The following is a 19,492-nucleotide window of genomic DNA, read 5'->3' as shown; positions in this document are numbered from 1 at the left end:
CCCGCATCCCCTCACCCCACACCGTCATCCCCTCACCCCTCACCCCTGACCACTAACACTCACCCTTCATCCCCTCACCCCTCACCCCTGACCACTAACACTCACCCTTCATCCCCTCATCCACTCACCCCCTCACCCCTCACCCCGCCCACTTATCCTCACCCCACATCCCCTCACCCCTACCGTCATCCCCTCACCCCTCACCCCTGACCACTAACACTCACCCTTCATCCCCTCATCCACTCACCCCCTCACCCCTCACCCCGCCCACTTATCCTCACCCCGCATCCACTCACCCCTCACCCGTCATCCCCTCACCCCTCACCCCTGACCACTAACACTCACCCTTCATCCCCTCATCCACTCACCCCCTCACCCCTCACCCCACCCACTTATCCTCACCCCGCATCCCCTCATCCCCTCACCCGTCATCCCCAACCACTTCCCCCTCACCCCTCTTCCCCTCACCCCTCACCTCTCATCCCCTCACCCCTCAACCCTGACCACTTATCTCTCACCCGTCTTCCCATCACCTCTCAATCCCTCACCCCCTCACCCCACACCCCCCACCCCTGACCACTATCCCTCACCCGTCATCCCCTCACCCCTCACCTCTCATCCCCTCACCACCCCACCCCTCACCCCCGACCACTTATCCCTCACCCCTCACCCCTCATCCCCTCACCCCTCACCCCTGACCACTTATTCCTCACCCCTCATCCCCTCACCTCCTCACCCCCCACCCTTCACCCCTCACCCCCAGCCACTTACCCCTCACCCCTCATCCCCTCACCTCTCATCCCCTCACCCCTCACCCCTGACCACTTCTCCCTCACCCCTCATCCCCTCACCTCCTCTCCCCCCGCCCTTCACGCCTCACCCCCAACCACTTATCCCCTCACCTCCTCACCTCCTACACTCTTATCCCCTCACCCCTCATCCCCTCACCCCTCAGCCTTATCTCCTCGCCCCTCACCCTCTTATCCTCCTCACTCCTTACCCTCTTATTCCCTCACCTCCTCACCCTTCACCCTCTCATTGCCTCATCCCCTCCTCCCTCACCCCTCACCATTTATCCTCTCACCCCTTCTCCCTTCACTTCCTCGCCCCTCACTCTCCTATGTCCTCACCCCTCATCCCCTCACCCCCTGCCTTCATCCTTTCACCCCCTCACCCCCTCACCCCCTCACCTCCCCACTTCCTCGTCCCCTCAGTCCCTTAATCCTCTCATTTCTCCTTTTCCTTCTGGTCCAAGGACCCTCGCACGGCACGGTGGGTGAGGCCGCTGAGCCTTACATGTGTCGCGTCAGGTGCAGCAGAATCCCCGAGGCTGGGGTTCAAGCCCGTTGCCCTGCTCCTGGCTGTGTGACGGTGCTGGGGTCCCGCTCCTCACCGGACACGAGGGCTGTCCCGGCTGCAGTCCGGGGGGCTCCGTCCTGGAAGTCTGCCTGTCGGTTCGCTGTCCCCAGGGCCACTCTTGAGAGTAATTCTCTTCTAGAAACGGACTTCCTAGAGCGCTATGAGTTTCTTGCTGAAACTTTGAGCATGGGTTTAATTTTCAGATTCTCAACAAACCCGTTCACGTCAGGATGCCCACCTGGCCCGCCCACTAACCTGCCACAGCTGAGACACTTGTCACAAGCGCCAGGTGCAAGTCACAACACGGTTGTCTAGATGTCTAAATAGGCCACGTGCAGCCGGCACGCGAGAGTGCCATCGGGAATGCCCAGGCCTGTGTGCTGGGAGCCCCGACCTCCCGATTACCCTACCCTGGCAGTCCGGCCCCACCTGAGCCCCGCGGGGACGTGCGCGGGCGCACAGCCCGTTGGGTTAGGCAGGGCAGGGCAGGCGTGGGGGCTCCCGTGTCACAATCCGAGGGGAGATGAGACACCTGCCCCTGTCCTGGCCGGTGTAGCCGCTGAAACTTTCTGAGCAAGAGTCGACACGGACAAAACATTGTAGAGCGTATGACGTTTTCTCTGTCCACAAACTTTTTAAGCGAGTGTTTGGTTTTCCCCACATGGGTCCTCCCTTGTTTGAGCATCAAGCTCCACGTCCCGGCACTCAGTTGGGGGTGGTCCCGTTTCTGGGCCCCTGCGGCCCCACTCTCGTGCGTGGCTAGAGGAGAGCCGGCCGAGCGACCTCCCAGCCTGGGACCCCGCCCCACCCGGCTTGAGCTGCCCTGTGTTGAGACAGGGCTGGAGGCTGCTGGACCGGACCAGGGATGTCTCAGAGGAGGGGGCGCCTCGATCCTGAGCCCCGCAGTCGGCTGCGGAAGGATCTGTGCAGGGCGGCATTTTCCTTCCAGAGGGAGGGCCCCGTGGGAACCCCTAGGGCTCTGCCGTGGGCCAAGCCTTGCCCTGCCCGCTGCTCTCTCTACACAGGGGTGGCCCGGAGAAGGGCTGAGGACTGGGGCCGTGGGTGGGACCTCACTGGAGGAGGGACACGTGCTCTGGCCTGTTTCCCCAAACGGGCTGGATCCCGAGGGCCCGCGGGCTGGTGGGGTGGGCCCAGCCCAAGGGGAGGCGCCAGAGCGGGCTCAGGGGCTCCACTCCCGAGGTGGCCGCATCCCAGTGTTTCAGCCTCAGTGGGTCAGTGGGTTGGGGGTGGGGCCTGAGAATCCGCACTGCTGACAGCGCAGCGTCCCGAGTGGTGCTGCCGCTTCGGGTCCGGACACCCCACGTCCGGGCTGCACGGTTCCCCCAGGAGTTGTATCTGAGGGACTGGCTGGGTGTCGGGTGGGGCAGAGTGAGGGGTGCTGTGGGGAATGGGGCTCTCTTCTGGGGGTGACCTGACGCCCAGAGAGATCTCCAGAGTCCTGCGCCTGTTCACCAGTGGGGGTCCGGAATGGTACCCACGGCCTCCCATGGCATCCTGGCTCACTACGGCTCCCTCTCTGGCTCTCCGGGTCTTAGTTTCCTGCTTCCTGATCAAGGGGGCACCAATCAGCGGTTACCATGCTGCGTCCTGCAGGCTTGGTGTCCTACGTGGCTGTCTAGGTCCCACATCGGGGGGGCCACCGCCCTCTGCACCCCAAGCACACCTGCCGTCATCTGGGCGGGACCTCCCTCTGCAGAGGCTCCAGGGGCTCGGGAGTGTTGTTGGGGACCCTTCCTGCCTGGGGCTCCGGGGTCTGGCACCCACGGCTGGCTGGGGGCTGACCAGTGGTTTGGAGCCAGCTACGGGCAGCAGCTTGGCTATGCCAGGTCAGACCCTGGCCATCTTGGCACCTGGGGAACGGTGCGGTGAAAGGTGCCATCCTAGGCTGTGGACGTGGGCCCAAGAGGGTCCCCACCCCCCGTCACCTCATACGTGAGACCCACAGGTTCAGGTTTTCGGAGGGATTCTTGGTCACTGGAGTCTCATCAGGGCGAAAGCCTGACGGAGGGCCTCCCGGCCAAGGGCACCTTCGAGGGGCCTCGGTAAGCCTTGTTGGAGGTGTGCCGTCTCTCCGTGCGGCTCCAGCCAGTTCTAGCATGGCCCACCTGGTCCTGGGGCCAGGCCCCTGGCTGAGCCCTGGGTCTCTGGCTGGCCAGACCGGGCTGGCTCTGGCTCCTCTGGAGTGTCCGGCCCGAGGCTGAGGGGCTCCGGACGAGGCGGGGACCCAGCTCCTGATGCCCGAGTAGGAGCCTGCCCTGGAAGGGGCACACAGAGAGTGCACGCTGTCCCCGTGCTGGTCCCCGATCTCGAGCCAGCGGTGGGGGCAGGCTGGGTCCACACGGCCGGAGCGCTCGCAGCGGAACGGAAGCCGGTGGTGTTCTTTAGCGACTTTTGAGGCAGGTGGACAGAGGGGACCGCACCGAGCTGAGGCCGTGGGCCAAGCTGGAGGGTTTGGGGCTGGCTGGCCCACTTGGGTGGGGGCCCCAGGCTAGCCGTCCCTGGTGTGTCATCGGGGCCTCTAGGAGGCGAGGACTAAGGATGATGACCCCCGGGCCCCGCCCTCGGCACCTTGTCCTGGCTCGTTCAGCCCGCAGCACGTCTCCATGGGGCCCCAGTGCCTGCCGGTGGTCCGTTCAGGAAGCAGGGTACAGAGATGTCTGGCGAAGGCCCGGGGTCGAGTGGCCGTGCGGGAGCATTCGGAGCCCGGCAGTCCGGAGGGCGTTTGGGCCAGGCTGCCGTGGACCACGGGCCGTGCCTGCGGGCCTGCGGCGTCTGGGGGCCCCCGGGACCGAGGGTGTCCCTTTAGGTCTTGGTCACGGGTCCACGGGTACCCGCCTGGTCCTGCTGGGGTGGGCCCAAAGCTCTCAGTGCAGACGCGGGGGGCCGGGGTCGGAGAGGGCCCCGCCCGCCGCCCCGTGAGGCGCTTCGGCGGCCGGCGGGACAGCACACACACCCGCTCACTGTCGGTTAGCTTGTACCCGGCCGTGTGACCGTGCTCGTTTTGACTTGTCCATCTCTTCTGTGTGTACGTGTGTGTCCTGGCTGCCTCCACCTTTAGCGTTTCGTTTGGAAATGACACTAGGTACAGCTCACTTTTCTCTTCCGCGCTGGCTTGGTCCGTCCCTCTTCCGCTTTTCAGTCCCCTGTCTCCTGCGACGTCTCCCCTGCGCTCTCTGCCAGTTCTCCGGTCACCCCGCTGTCCTCACGTCTCTTCCCCTGGGTCTTTGTCCTCGGTGACGCGTGTGTGACAGCGGCCCTGCCCCGTCCCACTGCTTTGCCCCACGCCCCTGAGCGTGTCACGGGGAGCCCGTCCGCGCCCCGGCGTGGCCTTGCTCCTCCTGGCCGCCCTCCGCGCCCCTGGGCCGGGCCGGCTCCTCGTGGGGCGGGGGGGGGGGGGGGGGGGGGGGGGGGCGGGCCCGGTGGGGCCAGGGCGTGAGCCGCTGCCCGCGGTCTGTGTCTTTGAGGATGCTTGGATGGAAACGGGGCAAGGCTGGGGGCTGAGTGGCCACACTGTGGACTGAGGCAAATTTACCACCTCAGAGAGGATCCTCGAATGCCCACCCGGCCTCGGACAAGAGTTTAGGAGCTCTGCCGGGTGGGTGAAAACAGGAGCTATCCTATAATAGGAAACCCTGCCCCGGAGCGGAGGCCGCTGAGGAGTGTGATGTCCCGCCTCCCAGGGGCGGCTTAGGCTGCCCTCAGAGGGGCCACGGGCCTCCGGCTCTGCTCACAATCTTTCTGGGTTCGAGGCGGGGACAGGGAGCAGGGCCCACCACCTGCTCTGTGCTAAATCGAGAGGAGCCTGGCCGCGGGGGGCAGGGGCGAGGCCATCTGCCCCGGGCCACCCCGCTTCCACTCCAAGTGTCCTCCCCCAAGGGAGGAGATGGGCCACACAAGGTTTTGGCAAACCTGGGCAGGTCGGGACCTCCTTACTCAGACGGGGCAGGAAGGGGCGGCCCCCTTCTGCCCTCTCCGCGTCTCTCACCCCTGTCTGCCCCCACCTCCCCTCCTCTCCCTCCCTCTTTCCCTTTGTTGCTGTGTCCCAGCCCGCTTGCCTCCTGCCCTCCCTTCCCTGCCCCCTCTGCCCCCGCCTCAGCGTCTGCGCTGCGGCTGCCCCGTCCGTCCGTCCATCTGTCCGTCCGCAGGGGAGTCCCCCACCCAGCCCGGTCCCCAGTAAGGAGGAACCTACTGTTCCCCTCGGCCCGCCGCCCGGGCTTCCTGACCGGTGGCCCATAGGTCTCTCTGTCTGTGTCTGTCCGTCTGCATGTCCCCAGCCCACAAGCGCAGCCCGTGTGCTGCCACATTTGACCTTGTCTCTGCTTCCTTCCAGGACCTTTTACCAGTTTGAGGCCGCGTGGGACAGCTCCATGCACAACTCTCTGCTGCTGAACCGGGTCACCCCGTACCGAGAGAAAATCTACATGACCCTCTCGGCTTACATTGAGGTGAGAAATCTGTGCCAAGGGTGCACCCCCAAATCGCTGCCCCCCCAAGTCTGAGATGCTTGCCAAGGGGCAGTGGGGGCCCTGGGTAGCCCCGGACAGAGGACTTGTCAGGTTCTTATTCAGTCCACGTACTTCTAATGGCGCCGTTCCCCCTCCCAGCACCATGTCCAGTGTGGCTTTGACCTCGGGGTTGCGGGAGGCCTGCGTCCATGTTCCGGGCAGCCTGAACCAAGAGCCTGCCCAAGCCCGTCCCCAGGGTCTTGCGCTGTGCCTTCCCTGCCAAGCACAGCGGGTGGCCCGGAGCATGGGCGTTGCCAGCTGGGTGCAACAGCGGGGACCTGGCAGCCCGGAGGGTGGCAGCTGGTGGCACGGTGGCACTCCACCTCCCCTCCCAGCCCAATTGCTCCGGCTGTGGGAAGGGAGCGTCCCGACTGCCTCTCGGGGTGGCGGTTTGCTGGGGAAGCCCTGGCTGGGCCCTGCCGCCGTGAGTCCCGGCCCACAGCGGCCTTGCCGGCACCTGCCGTTGAGCTGCAGGAAAACAAGAGAAGCAGCGGTGTGAGAAACGGCGTGTCAGGGCCCCGGGAAGTCATCTAGAGTTAAAATGTGGGTGGGAAGCCAGGATCTGGTTTGATCTTCACAGGTGTTTTGGGGAGCGTGTTGCCCCATCCCGTGGCAAGGTGGCGGGGGCCTGACAGGGTGAGGCCTGTGTCTGGGACCTTCGGGGTCCCCGGCCCCAACGCCAGCCCTCTGCGGCCCAGGGAGGCGGGGCCCTGGCTCTCTCCCGGAAGTCTCCTGGGGGGGGAGGGGTGCAGGGAGCTCGCACCTGGGTGGGGGGCCAGGGCAGAGACCCAGGAAGGTCTGGGGCTGTCGGTCAGTGGCTTGTGCGCCCCGGGAGGTTAGAAGGGGGCCTGGGGCCCGGGTGCCGCGGGGTGCTCCTGCGCCTGAGCCCCCCTGCCCCCCACTGCAGATGGAGAACTGCACCCAGCCAGCCGTCATCACCAAGGACTTCTGCATGGTCTTCTACTCTCGGGATGCCAAGCTGCCCGCCTCACGCTCCATCCGCAACCTGTTTGGCAGCGGGAGCCTGCGGGCCTCGGAGAGGTGAGCCTGCCCTCGGGGGGCGGCCCGGGGGTCTGCTGTCCGGCACTCTGGTCCCGGTGAGGACAGACCGGACTCTGCACAGGGAGCGGCTGGCGTGTCTGGCAGAGGCTCGAGTGACACGCCGGCTTCAGGGGGGCCCAGACCAGAAGGCAGACTGGCCACTGTCCCAGCCAGCCTCCTGCATTCAGAGCCTTTCACCTGCCCCTGATGTTGGGGTCAGTGGAGGCCATGGGACACAGATGGCACATTGAGGGGTGTGAGAGAGCCCGAGTCTGCCCACAGGCATGCAGGAGAAGGCCTGGGGGGTTGGCCCTTCGGCCCTCCTGTGGGTGGTCCTGGGTCTGCTTCCCCGTAGGACCTCAGGGCCGTGCCATCAGGCCTGGGGCTGCGACTGGAGAGAGGGCATTCTGGACACGGCCTCTTGCCATTGGAGGCTGGCAGTGCCCGAGGGAGGAGAGTGTCAGGCCCAGGCCCAGCCGTCCCTTCTTGCTCTCTGACCTGTCCCTGCATTCCTGGGGCGGGGAGGGGTGGTGAACGAGAGTGTCACGGCAGTGAGGAGAGACCAGCAGGCCACCTGTGCTCACCTTCGGTGAGGCTCCCCACACCGTCTCGTGGACCCCAGTGTGCGGGACACCTGGGTACAGCCAGGAGGACAGAGTCTGGGGCTCAGGACTTAGTGGCCTTGGGCTGGCTGTAACCCGGCCACGCAGGGTCACCTAGTGAGCACGGGATACCGCCTGCGAGCCTGGCTCCCCCCTGTGCAAAGGTTCGTGGCGCGCACTTGGCGAAATCGTGGTCCCTGGCGAGAGGGGGCCCGGAGGGGTCTGGGAAGGGGACCGCCCACACGTGGCTGCAGCTCAGGGCCCCCGCGGCCCCGCGCAGGGCCACCCAGCATGGGCTGTCAGCAGGACCGGTGCCAGCTTCGCATTTGATCGGCCCTGGCCATGCCCGGTGCCACCCGCCTCCCCTCTCCCCGCAGCAACCGCGTGACAGGCGTGTACGAGCTCAGCCTGTGCCATGTGGCCGATGCCGGCAGCCCAGGTAGGCGCCTGGGGGGGGGGGGGCACTTGGTTAGGAGCCAGGGTTCCCCGGGGTCCATCAGCTAAGCTGCCGTTTTGGGGCGCCCTCACTTTCGAGACTCACGTGCTCACCTTTGCACTTCGGGAGTTGTTCTGAGAGGCCGGAGGACCGTGAGGGGAGAGGCAGCGCGGGGGGCGAGCCCAGCGGCCGCTGTGCCGGATGACTTCCTGTGGCTGAGGCTTGCCCGGGGGGGCCGGCCTCCCTCCGTGGACAAGTCCCCACGGGGGGCCCAAGGCCTGGCGCCAGGGCGCGGATGTGGCCAGACCGGCGCCCCCTTTCCAGGGATGCAGCGGCGGCGGAGGCGCGTGCTCGATACGTCTGTGGCCTACGTCCGCGGCGAGGAGAACCTGGCGGGCTGGAGGCCCCGGAGCGACAGCCTCATCCTGGACCACCAGTGGGAGCTGGAGAAGCTGAGTCTCCTGCAGGAGGTGCGCCTGTGCTCATCGGGCGCGGACTGCGGGCCGCAGGGCGCACGGGCGGCGGGGTGGGGGGGCTCGAGTGTCCATCAGTTCCACCCCCCGCCGACCCCGGGGCAGCCGCACACCTGCGGGGGGAGGGCAGCTCGCTGGCTGCTTCGAAGGGCGGCTGCGGGGCTGGGGCTCAAGGCCGAGTGCCGGCAGCGCCCCAGGGAAACGGCGGGCGCTCGTGGGTCCGGGCGCCCCCGGGGCTGAGCTGCGCTCCGGCTCTCGTGCAGGTGGAGAAGACCAGGCACTACCTGCTGCTGCGGGAGAAGCTGGAGACCACGCAGCGGCCTGGCCCCGAGGCGCCGTCCCCCGCCTCCAGCGAGGACTCCGGCTCCCACGGCCCGTCCGGCCCCTCGTCCCCACTCTCGGCCGAGGGCCGGCCGTCCCCCCTGGAGGCTCCCAACGAGAGACAGCGGGAGCTGGCCGTCAAGGTGGCTCAGGCAGCGCTGCCGTGACCCCGGCCCCTCTGGGGGTGACTCAGCCCTGTCCCGTCAGAGCAGGAGCGGGGAGAACGAGGGGTCCCGGGAGTCCCCTCGCCTACCCCTCACCCACCCACACTGGAATTTGTCAGCCTTTTACAGCTTCCTCCCCCAAGCAGTGACCTGCTTCCTTGAATACCTATGCTGACGGGGAGCTTACCCCCTCTGCCCGGAGCTGGCTCTTTCTGCCGCTTGACGGGCCGCGGGGAAGGCCTCTTAGACTGTGGGCAGCGCTGCCCACCCCCCGTCTTTGCCCTCGGCCCCCAGCCTGCTCTGAGAGGCTTCCCCGGCTCAGCCGTCACCTCGGAGGGTGGAGGTGCCTGGGCCCCCGGACAGTCACCCACGTCAGGGGCCGTGCCTGGGGCGGAGCCGGGTCCGGGGGCCTCCTGACTCCGGGCATTTGTTCCTCTAACAGTGCTTACGCCTCCTCACGCACACGTTCAACCGAGAGTACACCCACAGCCACGTGTGCATCAGCGCCAGCGAGAGCAAGGTGGGCAGAGAGGGGCCACCCCCAGGTCATCACGGGGCTGTTGTCACCAAGAAGAACTCACAGTCGTATCCAGAGAAGGAAATAAGGGTTTTCTTAGAAACATACTGTCATTGCCAAGGGCCCCGTCTCCCTGTGCCTGGGGTCTGTGGAGCACAGGGGCCTCCCGGCCTGGCCCTCACCCAGCTGCCTCTGTCCTGGGCTGGTCAGGCCCCGTCCCTGTGGCCATCCTTCCCCTACCAGGGGACGGATCCCGGTCCCCAGAGCTAGTGTGGTCCCCGTGCTGCCCCACCCCCCTTGATTCAGGACCTGCCGTGCGCAGCCTCTGCTCAGTCTGCGGCCCATCGCTGGTCGTCACCTTTGACGTGTGTAGGGGCGTGTAGGGGCTAGGGGCCGGTCGAGGGGGGCTGGGTAGAGGGTCCGGCCTGCAGTTGGAATGGGGGTGCCCCAGATGGAGGTAAAAGGTGAGCAGAGGCATAGGAATTAGCCACTGCAGGGGTGTCCCCACTCTGCAAGCCCCCCGCCAAAGGCCCACTGTCCTCCACAGCTCTCCGAGATGTCTGTCACCCTGCTTCGGGACCCATCCATGTCCCCTCTGGGGGCAGCCACGCTCACACCCTCCTCCACCTGCCCCTCTCTGGTGGAGGGGCGGTACGGAGCAGCCGATCCGAGGTGAGTGAGCTCCGGGCCCCGGGAGCAGCTTCCAGTGCCGAGAACCGACCGATGACCTCGGCCGTGACTCAGGCACACAGTGCAGGGAACGTGGCACGCGCGTGGCCGGGCACGAGGGACGGCCGCAGGCATCTAGGGCAGGGCCAGCTGGAAGGGATCTGCCCCGCGCCCTGCCCTGGCTGGCGCGGCCCCCACCCATCTCCGGTTGTGTTACTTTCCCGAGGCCGGTTTCTGCTGAAGGGTAGATTTAAAATGCACCGGGGACGAAAACCGGGAACGGGTCAAACCGGCACAAAAGCCAAACCCTTTTCGGGGGCAAGTGCTCGAACAATAGTCAGTAGGAAAGCCGGCAACACAGTAGCCTGGAGACCCACGGGCCTGCCGTCGTGCTGATGGCTGGTGTCTGCTCAGCTTTACCGGCACCTCTTACGCCCGGTCCCTTAGACTTTAAATCCCTCAAGGCATCCACGTTTTCTTCTTAAAATAAAAAGGCATCCAGCCCTCCGGGCCTCATCTGAGACGGGCCTGTGCTCAGCTGGGGAGCTGAAGAGACAGGGGGCCGCTTTCACACGGGCGGGGAGCGGAAAGTGTCAGGAGAAGGGCGGTGGGTCTTGCGGCCACGCCGGACCCTCCCCGAGCTCCAGCTGTGGCTGCGGCCGGGCCGACCCTGGGAGGTGCCCATGGGGCCGGCTGGGTGTGGGGGGAAGCCCGGTCCCACGTGGCTCCCCGGCCCAGCGGGGACTCTCCCTGCGGGGGTGCAGAGGCTTCGCTTTGCTTCCCCAGGACCCCGCAGCCCTGCTCCCGGCCGGCCAGCCCAGAACCTGAGTCTGTGCCCGAGGCAGATTCGAAGAAGCTTCCATCCCCTGCTCGGGCCGTGGAGGCGGACAAAGAGCCCCCGCGCCTGCTGGTTCCTGACATCCAGGAGATCCGGGTCAGGTGTGTGGGGGGTGCCCTGCCCCAAACCGGGGCTCTTCTAAAACCTCCCGGCCAGCTCTGTCCCTGACCCAGGCCCAGGACAGCGCCACACTAGGGAGGCAGGCAGGCAGGCCACCCCTGACCTGGGGCAGGAGCAGAGAAGGAGCAGACAGCAAAAGGGCAGGAGGGGGCCGGGGACCTCGCGGGCACCTCTGCAGAAAGACGGTTTAATGCCTCTGCGCGTTATCAGTTTGGCCTCTGTGCCAGATGCCTGCCTGGCCCTTGTGGCCCAAGAACGCCACCCTCCGCAGGTTGTGGTCACGGAACCCCACGTGACAGCGAAGGCGGTTGCAGCTTTTTTTTTTAAAGTTTCTCCTTCTCACAGCTGGAGAAACTGAGGCCCAGAAATAGGTTGGCGGTTCTGGTCTCCGATCTCCCAGGTTGGGGCTCTACCGGGTGCCCCATGGCCCCTGAGCCCCGGCCGGTACCGCCACGGGCCTGGTGGAGGGTGGTGGGCCCCACCGTGAGACCCCCACTGACCGCCAGGAGCACATGAGCCAGCGGGCGTCCCTCCTGCAGCCCCATCGTCTCCAAGAAGGGCTACCTGCACTTCTTGGAGCCACACACGGCCGGCTGGGCCAAGCGCTTCGTGGTGGTACGGCGGCCGTATGCCTACATGTACAACAGCGACAAGGACTCTGTGGAGAGGTTCGTGCTCAACCTGTCCACCGCCCAGGTGGAGTACAGCGAGGACCAGCAGGCCATGCTCAAGGTACAGCCTTGGAAACGGGATGGGCGGGTCCCGGGCTGGCCAAGGCCCGGCGAACCCCCGGCAGGGCGGCGGGAGGTGGGAGCCGGACCCCGGGCCCCGTCCCCCGTAGGCCCGTTTCCTACTCGCTGCCAGGCCGAGGTCCCCACGTCCCGTCTCTCACAGAGTCCCCCCTCGGCCCTCCCACGGGGCACCTAGTCCTGGTGACGGCCAGCCATGGCTGTGGTCCACAGATGGGGCGAGCACTGACCCATTCCCCAGGGACACCCTGGGCCGGGGGCTCTGAGCCCCACGGGGCCGGCCATGTCGTGGGCCTGGGAACACGGCCTTCCTGTCCCCTGGCTCTGCCCTGCCCCTCTCCGAGCCAGCAGTGACCCTGGCTTTGCCAGACTCCTACAGCACCCACTGGCCGATTTCTGATGCCCTGTGGTGGGGGGTGGGCACGAACTCGGCGTGCCGCCCACACCTGCCCCACCCAGGGCTCAGGCTCAGCAGGAGAGGCCGGCACGGCAGCAGAGTCAGAATCGCAGGGGAAGGAACCTGGGCCCGGGAGGGGTAGACGCATCCCAGGGGACCACGCAGAGCAGGCCACAAGGGAGCCCTGGGGCAGGAGAAGACACAGGGTGTCCCCAACCGCAGAGCCTTCCGCGAGGGGGCCGCCCCCGTGTGGGTCAGACCGGGCCGTGTGCACTGTGGTTGTCCCCTGCGGGTTCTTCTTTCCTGCTCCCTCACCCCTGGGATGTCCCGGTGGCGCCCCTCCCCTGCCCCCACCCGTGCCCCACGGTGACCGCCGCGTGCCAACCTGGCGGAGGCCTCGCGCCGCGTCTCACGGCAGCCCTGCCTTTGCAGACACCCAACACGTTTGCCGTGTGCACGGAGCACCGCGGCATCCTGCTGCAGGCCAACAGCGACAAGGACATGCATGACTGGCTGTACGCATTCAACCCCCTCCTGGCCGGGACCATACGGTACGCGGCTCCCCCTGCAGGTGGTGGGAGGGCACCGCCCCCGGGCGCGTTCTTGAGGACGTTAATGCCTAATTTGTGTCATTGCTGCTGGTAAAGCATATGAGCCCCTGAGATGTTCAAAATGTACTTGCTTCCGGGGGCAGGCCCTCACGCGGTTGCAAACACAACTCACGGTCAGGCCTGGGCACAGCGAGCCCTGGCGATGGGACCCCTGCCCCTCCTGCACCGCTGACTTGCAGAAGGCAGGTGGGCGACTCCTGAGCCCGGGTCTCCGGGTGAGCAGGGAAGCAGAGGGGGCGTCCGCCGCCAAGAGGCCAGCATCCCGACCCCCGCTTGTCTCCACCTCCCGCAGGTCCAAGCTGTCCAGACGGCGGTCTGCCCAGATGAGGGTCTGAGCCGGAGCCCCCCGCGCCCCCACGACAGCCAGCAGGCCAGCCCCGCCCCCAGTCCTCGTCACCATCCGTCATGTCACGCGCGCCCAGCCTGCCCCCACCAGCCAGCCAGCCAGCCGGTCCCCTGTTGGGGACGCTGCGCGGGGCCCCACAGAGCGCCACCTCTGGCCCGGGCGCCTGCACCGCAACACCTATCCTGCCCCGAGCAGAGGCCACGTTCTGTCTTCTTTCGGAGCGGGCCCCGGGTGGGAGCGGCTGGGAGGTGCCAGAGGCCGGAGGGCACAAGTCAGGGGCGTCGCCGCCGTTCTGATATTTTTTTAAGCATAGACAGACTTATAATTAATATACATTAGTTAGTGACACCGAAACAGGCCACTCAGAAATTAACTATAAGACTGTGTTCTATTTATAAGTATTTATTTCTAATGCCTTCACATAGACCCGTAGGATTCGGATGGACCCCGTCCCCTGCTTGTTCCCTCTCTCATCCCCAAGCCTCGTAGGGAAGACCATGGTGAAGAGGCGTCTGCGCAGGCCGGGGCACCACCTGGTTGGCACCACGGGGGCACGTCCACCCAGGCCCGAGCTCAGGCTCGTGGGGGAGGCCTTCCACCCGGGGTGCGTGTGTGTGTGTGTGTGTGTGTGTGAGCATCAGGGGACCCGGCGCCCGAGGTCCAGGCCGCGAGGGGGGTGGTGTGCACCCTCCCAGCCGGAGGTAGAATCCGCATCTCACCCGGACAGCAGCCGCCGAGACGCGACCCCGCGGGCAGTGCCGGCAGCTTCTCCCCGGGAGCGTGTGGGCACGACGGGGGACCAGGCAGATGGGCCCCTGGGCGGTGGGGCTCTCCCGGCAGGGACGGCAGGGGTGGTGTGTCCAGGCCGGCAGGGTGCAGGTGGCGGGGGGAGAGATGGTCCGGGCGGTGGGGGGCTGGGGGTGCAGCTTCTCAAGCTCCAGGTGGTTCCCGGGAAGAAGGTGTGTGGCTTCCCCCCTTTGCCCCGAGAGAGGAGTGTCTGTGAGTCCCAGTGAGAAGATTCCACGGGGTCAGGGGAGGGCAGCCGGCAATGGGGCCCCCGTCATCAAGGAGGCTCCCCTCTCCTGCACCTGAGGGCGCTGCCCTTGTGTTGCTGCAGTGTCCGATCCGTGCCCCCAGGGACTGCACGCCCCAGGCCCGGCCGCCGGGGCAAGAGCCTGCCCCGGGCTGGGAGTCTGGTCGGGCACCACACCCGGGCCACAAACACATCAGAGAAACCCGGGGGTCTGGGGGCGTCTTCGGTGACCTGTTCCCTTGCCCGCAGCCACACGTGGCCTCTTTCTAACTCCAGTCAAAACAGCAACCGATCCAGAAACCCCTGTCCCGCCACGAGCAGGTTCCGCTCGGAACCTGGGCGTCCATGCCGTTCTCTGGTGCCTTCCACTGCCTTCGCCAGACCCTGCAGGGCACCCCAGTGACACCCCCTTTCCCACTTGGTTCAGATCACCTTGTCGCACCCCGGCCAGTGGTCTGGGGCCCCCTCAGCCTGGCTGTCCCCAAGCGGCACTGACGAGGCCTGTGGATATTGTACGGGTTCCGCGCCCTGAGGCCCGAGGTGTGCGCGGCCTCTTTCCTCTAGGGGTGCGTGGGCGTGGCTCCCACACCAAGCGACCAGGTTTCGGTTGGAGGCTTCCCTTTGGGAAAGTTATCCCCCCCATAACTTGAGCTTCGCCCCGGACGTGGGACCAGGCGGACGGGCTCCCCCCTCTGAGCGCCGTCGGCAGCCGCGTCTGGTTCCGCCGGCCGCGCCGGGCCGCTTGGAGGCTGTGAGCGCGCCTTTCCCGTAGCTGGTCTGGGCAGTGCGTCAGCGGTCACTTCCACCCGCTGCTCCCCTCGTCCCGGTGCTCGGAAGTCACCACTGATGGCATCGCTCCATCGGCAGAAAACGCGTCCGAGGAAACCACATCTGTGGGACGCGGGGACCCAGCGGCCTTCTTTGGGGACCCCCAGAGGAGGGCTCGCATCCTGGACAGAGAGCAAACGTCCGGAGACCGGATGTTCCCGGGCCAAGACGCAGAGGGCAGGGGTATGGCACAGTCCAGAGCAAGCATTTATTCTGGCTCCTGTGATGGCCTTGAGGGCAGGGAGGGGACCAGGGAAGGAGGACGTGGTTCCTAGATGAGTTGGTTCCCGACAGCCCCCCTTCCCGCAGGGAGACTGGAGGTGCAGGGCCCGGGCCGCAGGCCACCCAGGTCAGCCAGCCTGGAGCCGCGGCCTGGGAAGGCTCTGAGGCCCCCGCACCCGGGGCGCAGGGGTCTGAGGCCAGCCAGCCTGCAGAGCACCTGCCTCGTGGGGCTGAGGGAAGGGGGGACGCGCCCCATACGCGGGAGCCTCCACAGCCATGGAGGTGCCCCCAGGACCGTTTGATTCTGGCCCTGGTGCCCGTGCCCGCGAGCCAGGTGTGGGCCACGTGGACCCCCCGTCCCCTGCCAGACCCTCGGAGTTGGTGGGGAGAGAGATCCGAGTCAGAACACCCGGTCCCTTGTCCGCCCTGCCAGAAGCTGCCCAACGTGTCACGTCAGAGAGGACGGCACTTAGCAAACTGGGCCAGTCTTCACATCTGTGACGAGGGAGGCTGCGGTTTCCCAGAGGAAGGTCAGGCCTGGCTGTGGCTGTGATTTCTCACCAAGTGGGGAGGGAAGAAAGATCCAGAAAGCCATCTCTCTGGGAGTTTTTCTTTTTAACACCTGATGGCACTTGCTTTGCTTTGAGGGATAGCCGTCCTCACCCAGAGAAGCTCTCTGTCTCCTCCAGGGAGAGGGGAGTCCCCCCGCTGATCCGCTGTGGTCCCAGGAAGGGGGGCGCTGGGCTCCAGGCTCCAGTGTGACCCAGCTGGTGCCTCGGGGGTGTTGACATGTTCCCAAGTTCCAAGGCCTCCGTGTTCCGAGTAATCGCCCCTAAGATGCCAACGTTTCGGTCACCGGTCACACGCACGCACACACACGCCCCGGGTGGCTGCAGGGAGGCAGCCTCCCCCTCCGTCCCGGTGCCCCCTCCGCACCTGTCGGGCGGGCGCGGCGAAGCACTCGGGGAGAGTTCCTGAATGTCGCTGGTGGTTCGGGCGTCAGCGGATCGCAGTGCTGGTCCTCCGTCCGCCCCCTCCGGTGCGGGACCCCGGAAGGCACCTTCCTTTTACCCCGGGGACCGGGGAAGTGCCCCCAGGGATCAACAGAGTCTATGGCTTCTTCCAGGCCGGTGCTTCCCGCAGCTGGCCGTCCCCCGCGTCCCCCCATAGCTTGTACATATGTGGTTGTGTGGCACACCCTGGCCCCTGCACTGTAACCACCATCCCGACGTAACGACTCGAGTTCCCTGACGTCCTAAACCTGAGTGTTAGGCTCTAGGCTCCTGTACTGTGTGTGTGCACTTAAGAATCTGTCCAATTAAGAAATAAATGTGGCTCCTTATGCAACATCAGACCCGCGGGTGTCCACTGTGGCCTTACTTGTGTGTTGAGTCTGTTCGATGCGGCCAAGAATGGCCCCTGGGGTCAGAGGTCCAGCACTGTCCGGAGAGCACCCACTTCCCACACCGGCGAGGCAGGGGGGAAGAGAGCCTGGAGGGGTGTGAGGGGCGATGGTCACGGGGGCACCCGCCTGCTTGCCTCGGCACCCGGCCGCACCTGGCTGCATAACCCACGTGCCCAGGCAGCCTCAAAGCTTTTCTGTACGGTCAGCTTCACCCGGTACCAAAGCCACACGATGATATCGCAAGAAAATGAAATGCAAACCAGCGTCTTTCAGCGACATAGAAAACGAGCATCTTCGGTAACGTTTTGCCAAACCGAATCTACTAACTAGAAGGATAATCCCTCGTGATCGGGCGGGGCGAACCTCGGGAATGCGGGGTTGGCTCAAAGACCGATCAGTGTGATTCACCACGTTAAACCAACCAAAATCTGGTTGAAAATCAGAAAAATCAGAAAAATTAGAAAAGTCACAGACACAGAAAAAGCGTTTGACCAAACGTAACGTCCGTTGCTACCTGAGCCTTTACGTGGACGGTCACGTCCTCAGCCTGACAAGGCACGTCTCTCAGCAGCCCACAGCTAACGCCATCCCTACGGGCAGATGGGAGTGGGAACCCTCAGGACCGGGAGCGAGACAGGACGTCCTCTGTCAGCAGCAGTTGAAAGGAAGCAGACTCGGACACAACAGGGCCCGAGCTCCCCCGACACCCCCTCGGGAGGCCGCCAGGCTCAGCAGTGTGACCACAGCTGCAGTCGCGTGCCGTGGTCCTAGAGAACGCGTTGACACCGGAGGAGTGAGCACCTGTGATCGTCGCCCGTCCCCTGGCTTTACCCCGCTGCCCCACGGCGTGCAAGTTGGCCCCAAGACCGTGTGCTTTGCTCTATTTAAGTTTTATCCAAACGTTAAAATGATGGGGCGCCCGGGTGGCTCAGGCGGTTAAGCATCTCGGCTCACATGATCATATGATCTCACGGTTCCTGGGATCGAGCCCCATGTCGGGCTCTGTGCTGACAGAGCAGGGCCCGCTTGGGATTTTCTCTCTCTCTCCCTCTCTGTCTCTCTCCGTCCCTCCCGTGTGTGCTTGTGCGAGCATGCGTGTACGCGCTTTTTCTCTCTCCCCGTCTCTCAAAAACAAATATAAATAAGTAAATAAAAGTTAAACTTAAGCAAAAATAAAGATTGAACTCCCGCTGATCGCTCAGCATGAATAGCCACTGAGCATTAGCCAGGCTTGTGTTCTCGGTGATGTGCTTGCTTCCTGGGTCTGAAACCACTTTCTGTGTGTTCTGACTGGGCCAGGCCCACCCCCCGCCCCAGTTGGAGCAGGGGGTTGGAGGGTGGAAGGGGGTCTCTGCGTGATCCCTGAGGGAGCTCCGGCTTCTCCGCTCACGGACTCCAGGGCTCCACCTGTTCCCCGCTCCTCTGACAGGGCGGGACCTTAAAGGAAAGAACAGGCCCCTTGCCCCCCACACCCCTTCCTGGGGCTGGGGTCTGGGCGGTTGTCTGCCTTCCAGGGGGAGCAGCAGGCAGAGCTCCTGTGGGGTTAACCTCACCCCTGCCCCCTGGGGCCCAGGCCCCTTCCCCACCTCCAGGAAAGTTCTGGACCTCAAAATCCTCTACTGGGACAACCAGAGGAAAGGCAGCATCTGTCGCCCATGCTCTGGACCCCCCTCCTAGCTGTCAGTCTCCCCTGCGTCCACGCAAAGGGAGGCTGCCAGGGGGGCGGGGGGAGCCCTTGGACGGGAGCCACACAAACAAAAGGAGGGTCAGGGGGGCAGAGGCTGGGCCAGAGGTGAGGGCACCCCTCCCCCCCAACCCCCGCAGGAAGGCTGGTTCTCAAGGAGGCGGAGCTACTGCTGGGCCTCCTTGTGAATGTGTGCACCTGCTCCAGAGGGGGCCGCGGTCCAGAGCTGGGCCCTGCTGAGCAACCCTGCAGTGCTGCAGGTGACAGGGCCATTTGGGACACGTCCAGGACTTTAGTCACGGTCCCCCAGAAGTCAGGTGCTCTCAGGGGGTGACGTCATACCCAGCCCTTTCTCCAGTAGTCTTGCTCAGCTGAACTCCTTGGAAGGAAGTCGGTGGCCGGCCTTCTCTTGAGGGGCAGGGGGAAGCAGGATAGGGAAGGCTTGTGAGAGAGAGGGGTCAGGTGCTGCTGCAGGCCTTGGGGACCCCCAGGTGGGCACAGGGTGAGGGTAGGAGGGGCAGAGGCGTCACCCGTACCCCCAGCGGTGTCTGGACGGTGGGGCCTTTGCCTTGCGGAAAGCCCACCTGCTGTGCTCAGAGCCCATCTCCATGGCTCTGTCTGTCCATCTGCGGGGCACGGGGGTTGGGACATGGGGTAAGGGGACGAGGTGCCCATCTCCCACTGGCCCACCTGCCCCGCTGATCTCCCCGCCCCACTGCGCCCACTGCCTTGGGCCTGGTATGTCCAGGAGACCTTGACCTGGGCCTTCCCCCGAAGCTCCTCCCTCCCCAGTGCCACGCCCCTCCCAGCCTCTGTCCCCCTCCCCTCCCAGTCCTGAGGGAGGAGCTCAGGGCCAGAGGCCCCTCCCCAGCCTGGCAGACCCCTCCCCCGGCAAGCTCCCCATCCAGCGGTCTCCGCACTGCGCCAGGCCATCTCCTTCTGCCTGGAATGACCCCTCCACCAGGGGTTGGCCGCTGAATCCAGCCGCCGTCAGTGACCCAACGCAACTGCTCAATGTCTGCCCTTCCCCAAGGTCGATGGCATACTACAGTCACTGTGACGTGTCGGTGACCTCAAGCCCCTGGGACTACGACCTCCGAGCTCGTGTCTCTGAAGCCTGGCCGGTGTCCCAAAGTCCCCGGTTGCTCTGG

The 19,492-nt window shown here is 65.5% G+C and overlaps 1 protein-coding gene across 5 annotated transcripts in view; it reads left to right on the top strand.

The window, feature by feature from the left end:
• The window catches only part of KIF1A (kinesin family member 1A), a 101,702-nt gene extending 88,160 nt beyond the window's left edge, over positions 1–13,542 (top strand). For 4 of the 5 annotated variants that reach the window (XM_047846560.1, XM_047846559.1, XM_047846564.1 and 1 more), the window contains 11 exons: positions 5,711–5,825; positions 6,793–6,926; positions 7,906–7,967; positions 8,289–8,434; positions 8,701–8,901; positions 9,365–9,442; positions 9,987–10,111; positions 10,895–11,047; positions 11,606–11,798; positions 12,645–12,763; positions 13,116–13,542. In XM_047846560.1, coding sequence (XP_047702516.1) covers positions 5,711–5,825; positions 6,793–6,926; positions 7,906–7,967; positions 8,289–8,434; positions 8,701–8,901; positions 9,365–9,442; positions 9,987–10,111; positions 10,895–11,047; positions 11,606–11,798; positions 12,645–12,763; positions 13,116–13,158 — 1,369 coding nt within the window. In that variant the 3' untranslated portion in view covers positions 13,159–13,542. Of the gene's footprint in view, positions 1–5,710; positions 5,826–6,792; positions 6,927–7,905; positions 7,968–8,288; positions 8,435–8,700; positions 8,902–9,364; positions 9,443–9,986; positions 10,112–10,894; positions 11,048–11,572; positions 11,799–12,644; positions 12,764–13,115 lie in introns of those variants that run through there. The other variant, XM_047846562.1, reaches the window with a different exon arrangement.
• Positions 13,543–19,492: the final 5,950 nt, after the last annotated feature.

This window comes from Prionailurus viverrinus, unplaced genomic scaffold (assembly GCF_022837055.1).
Source record: "Prionailurus viverrinus isolate Anna unplaced genomic scaffold, UM_Priviv_1.0 scaffold_39, whole genome shotgun sequence".
NCBI lineage: Eukaryota > Metazoa > Chordata > Mammalia > Carnivora > Felidae > Prionailurus > Prionailurus viverrinus.
Note: the sequence above shows the minus strand (reverse complement) of the source record. Positions and strands in the feature narration are given on the sequence as shown.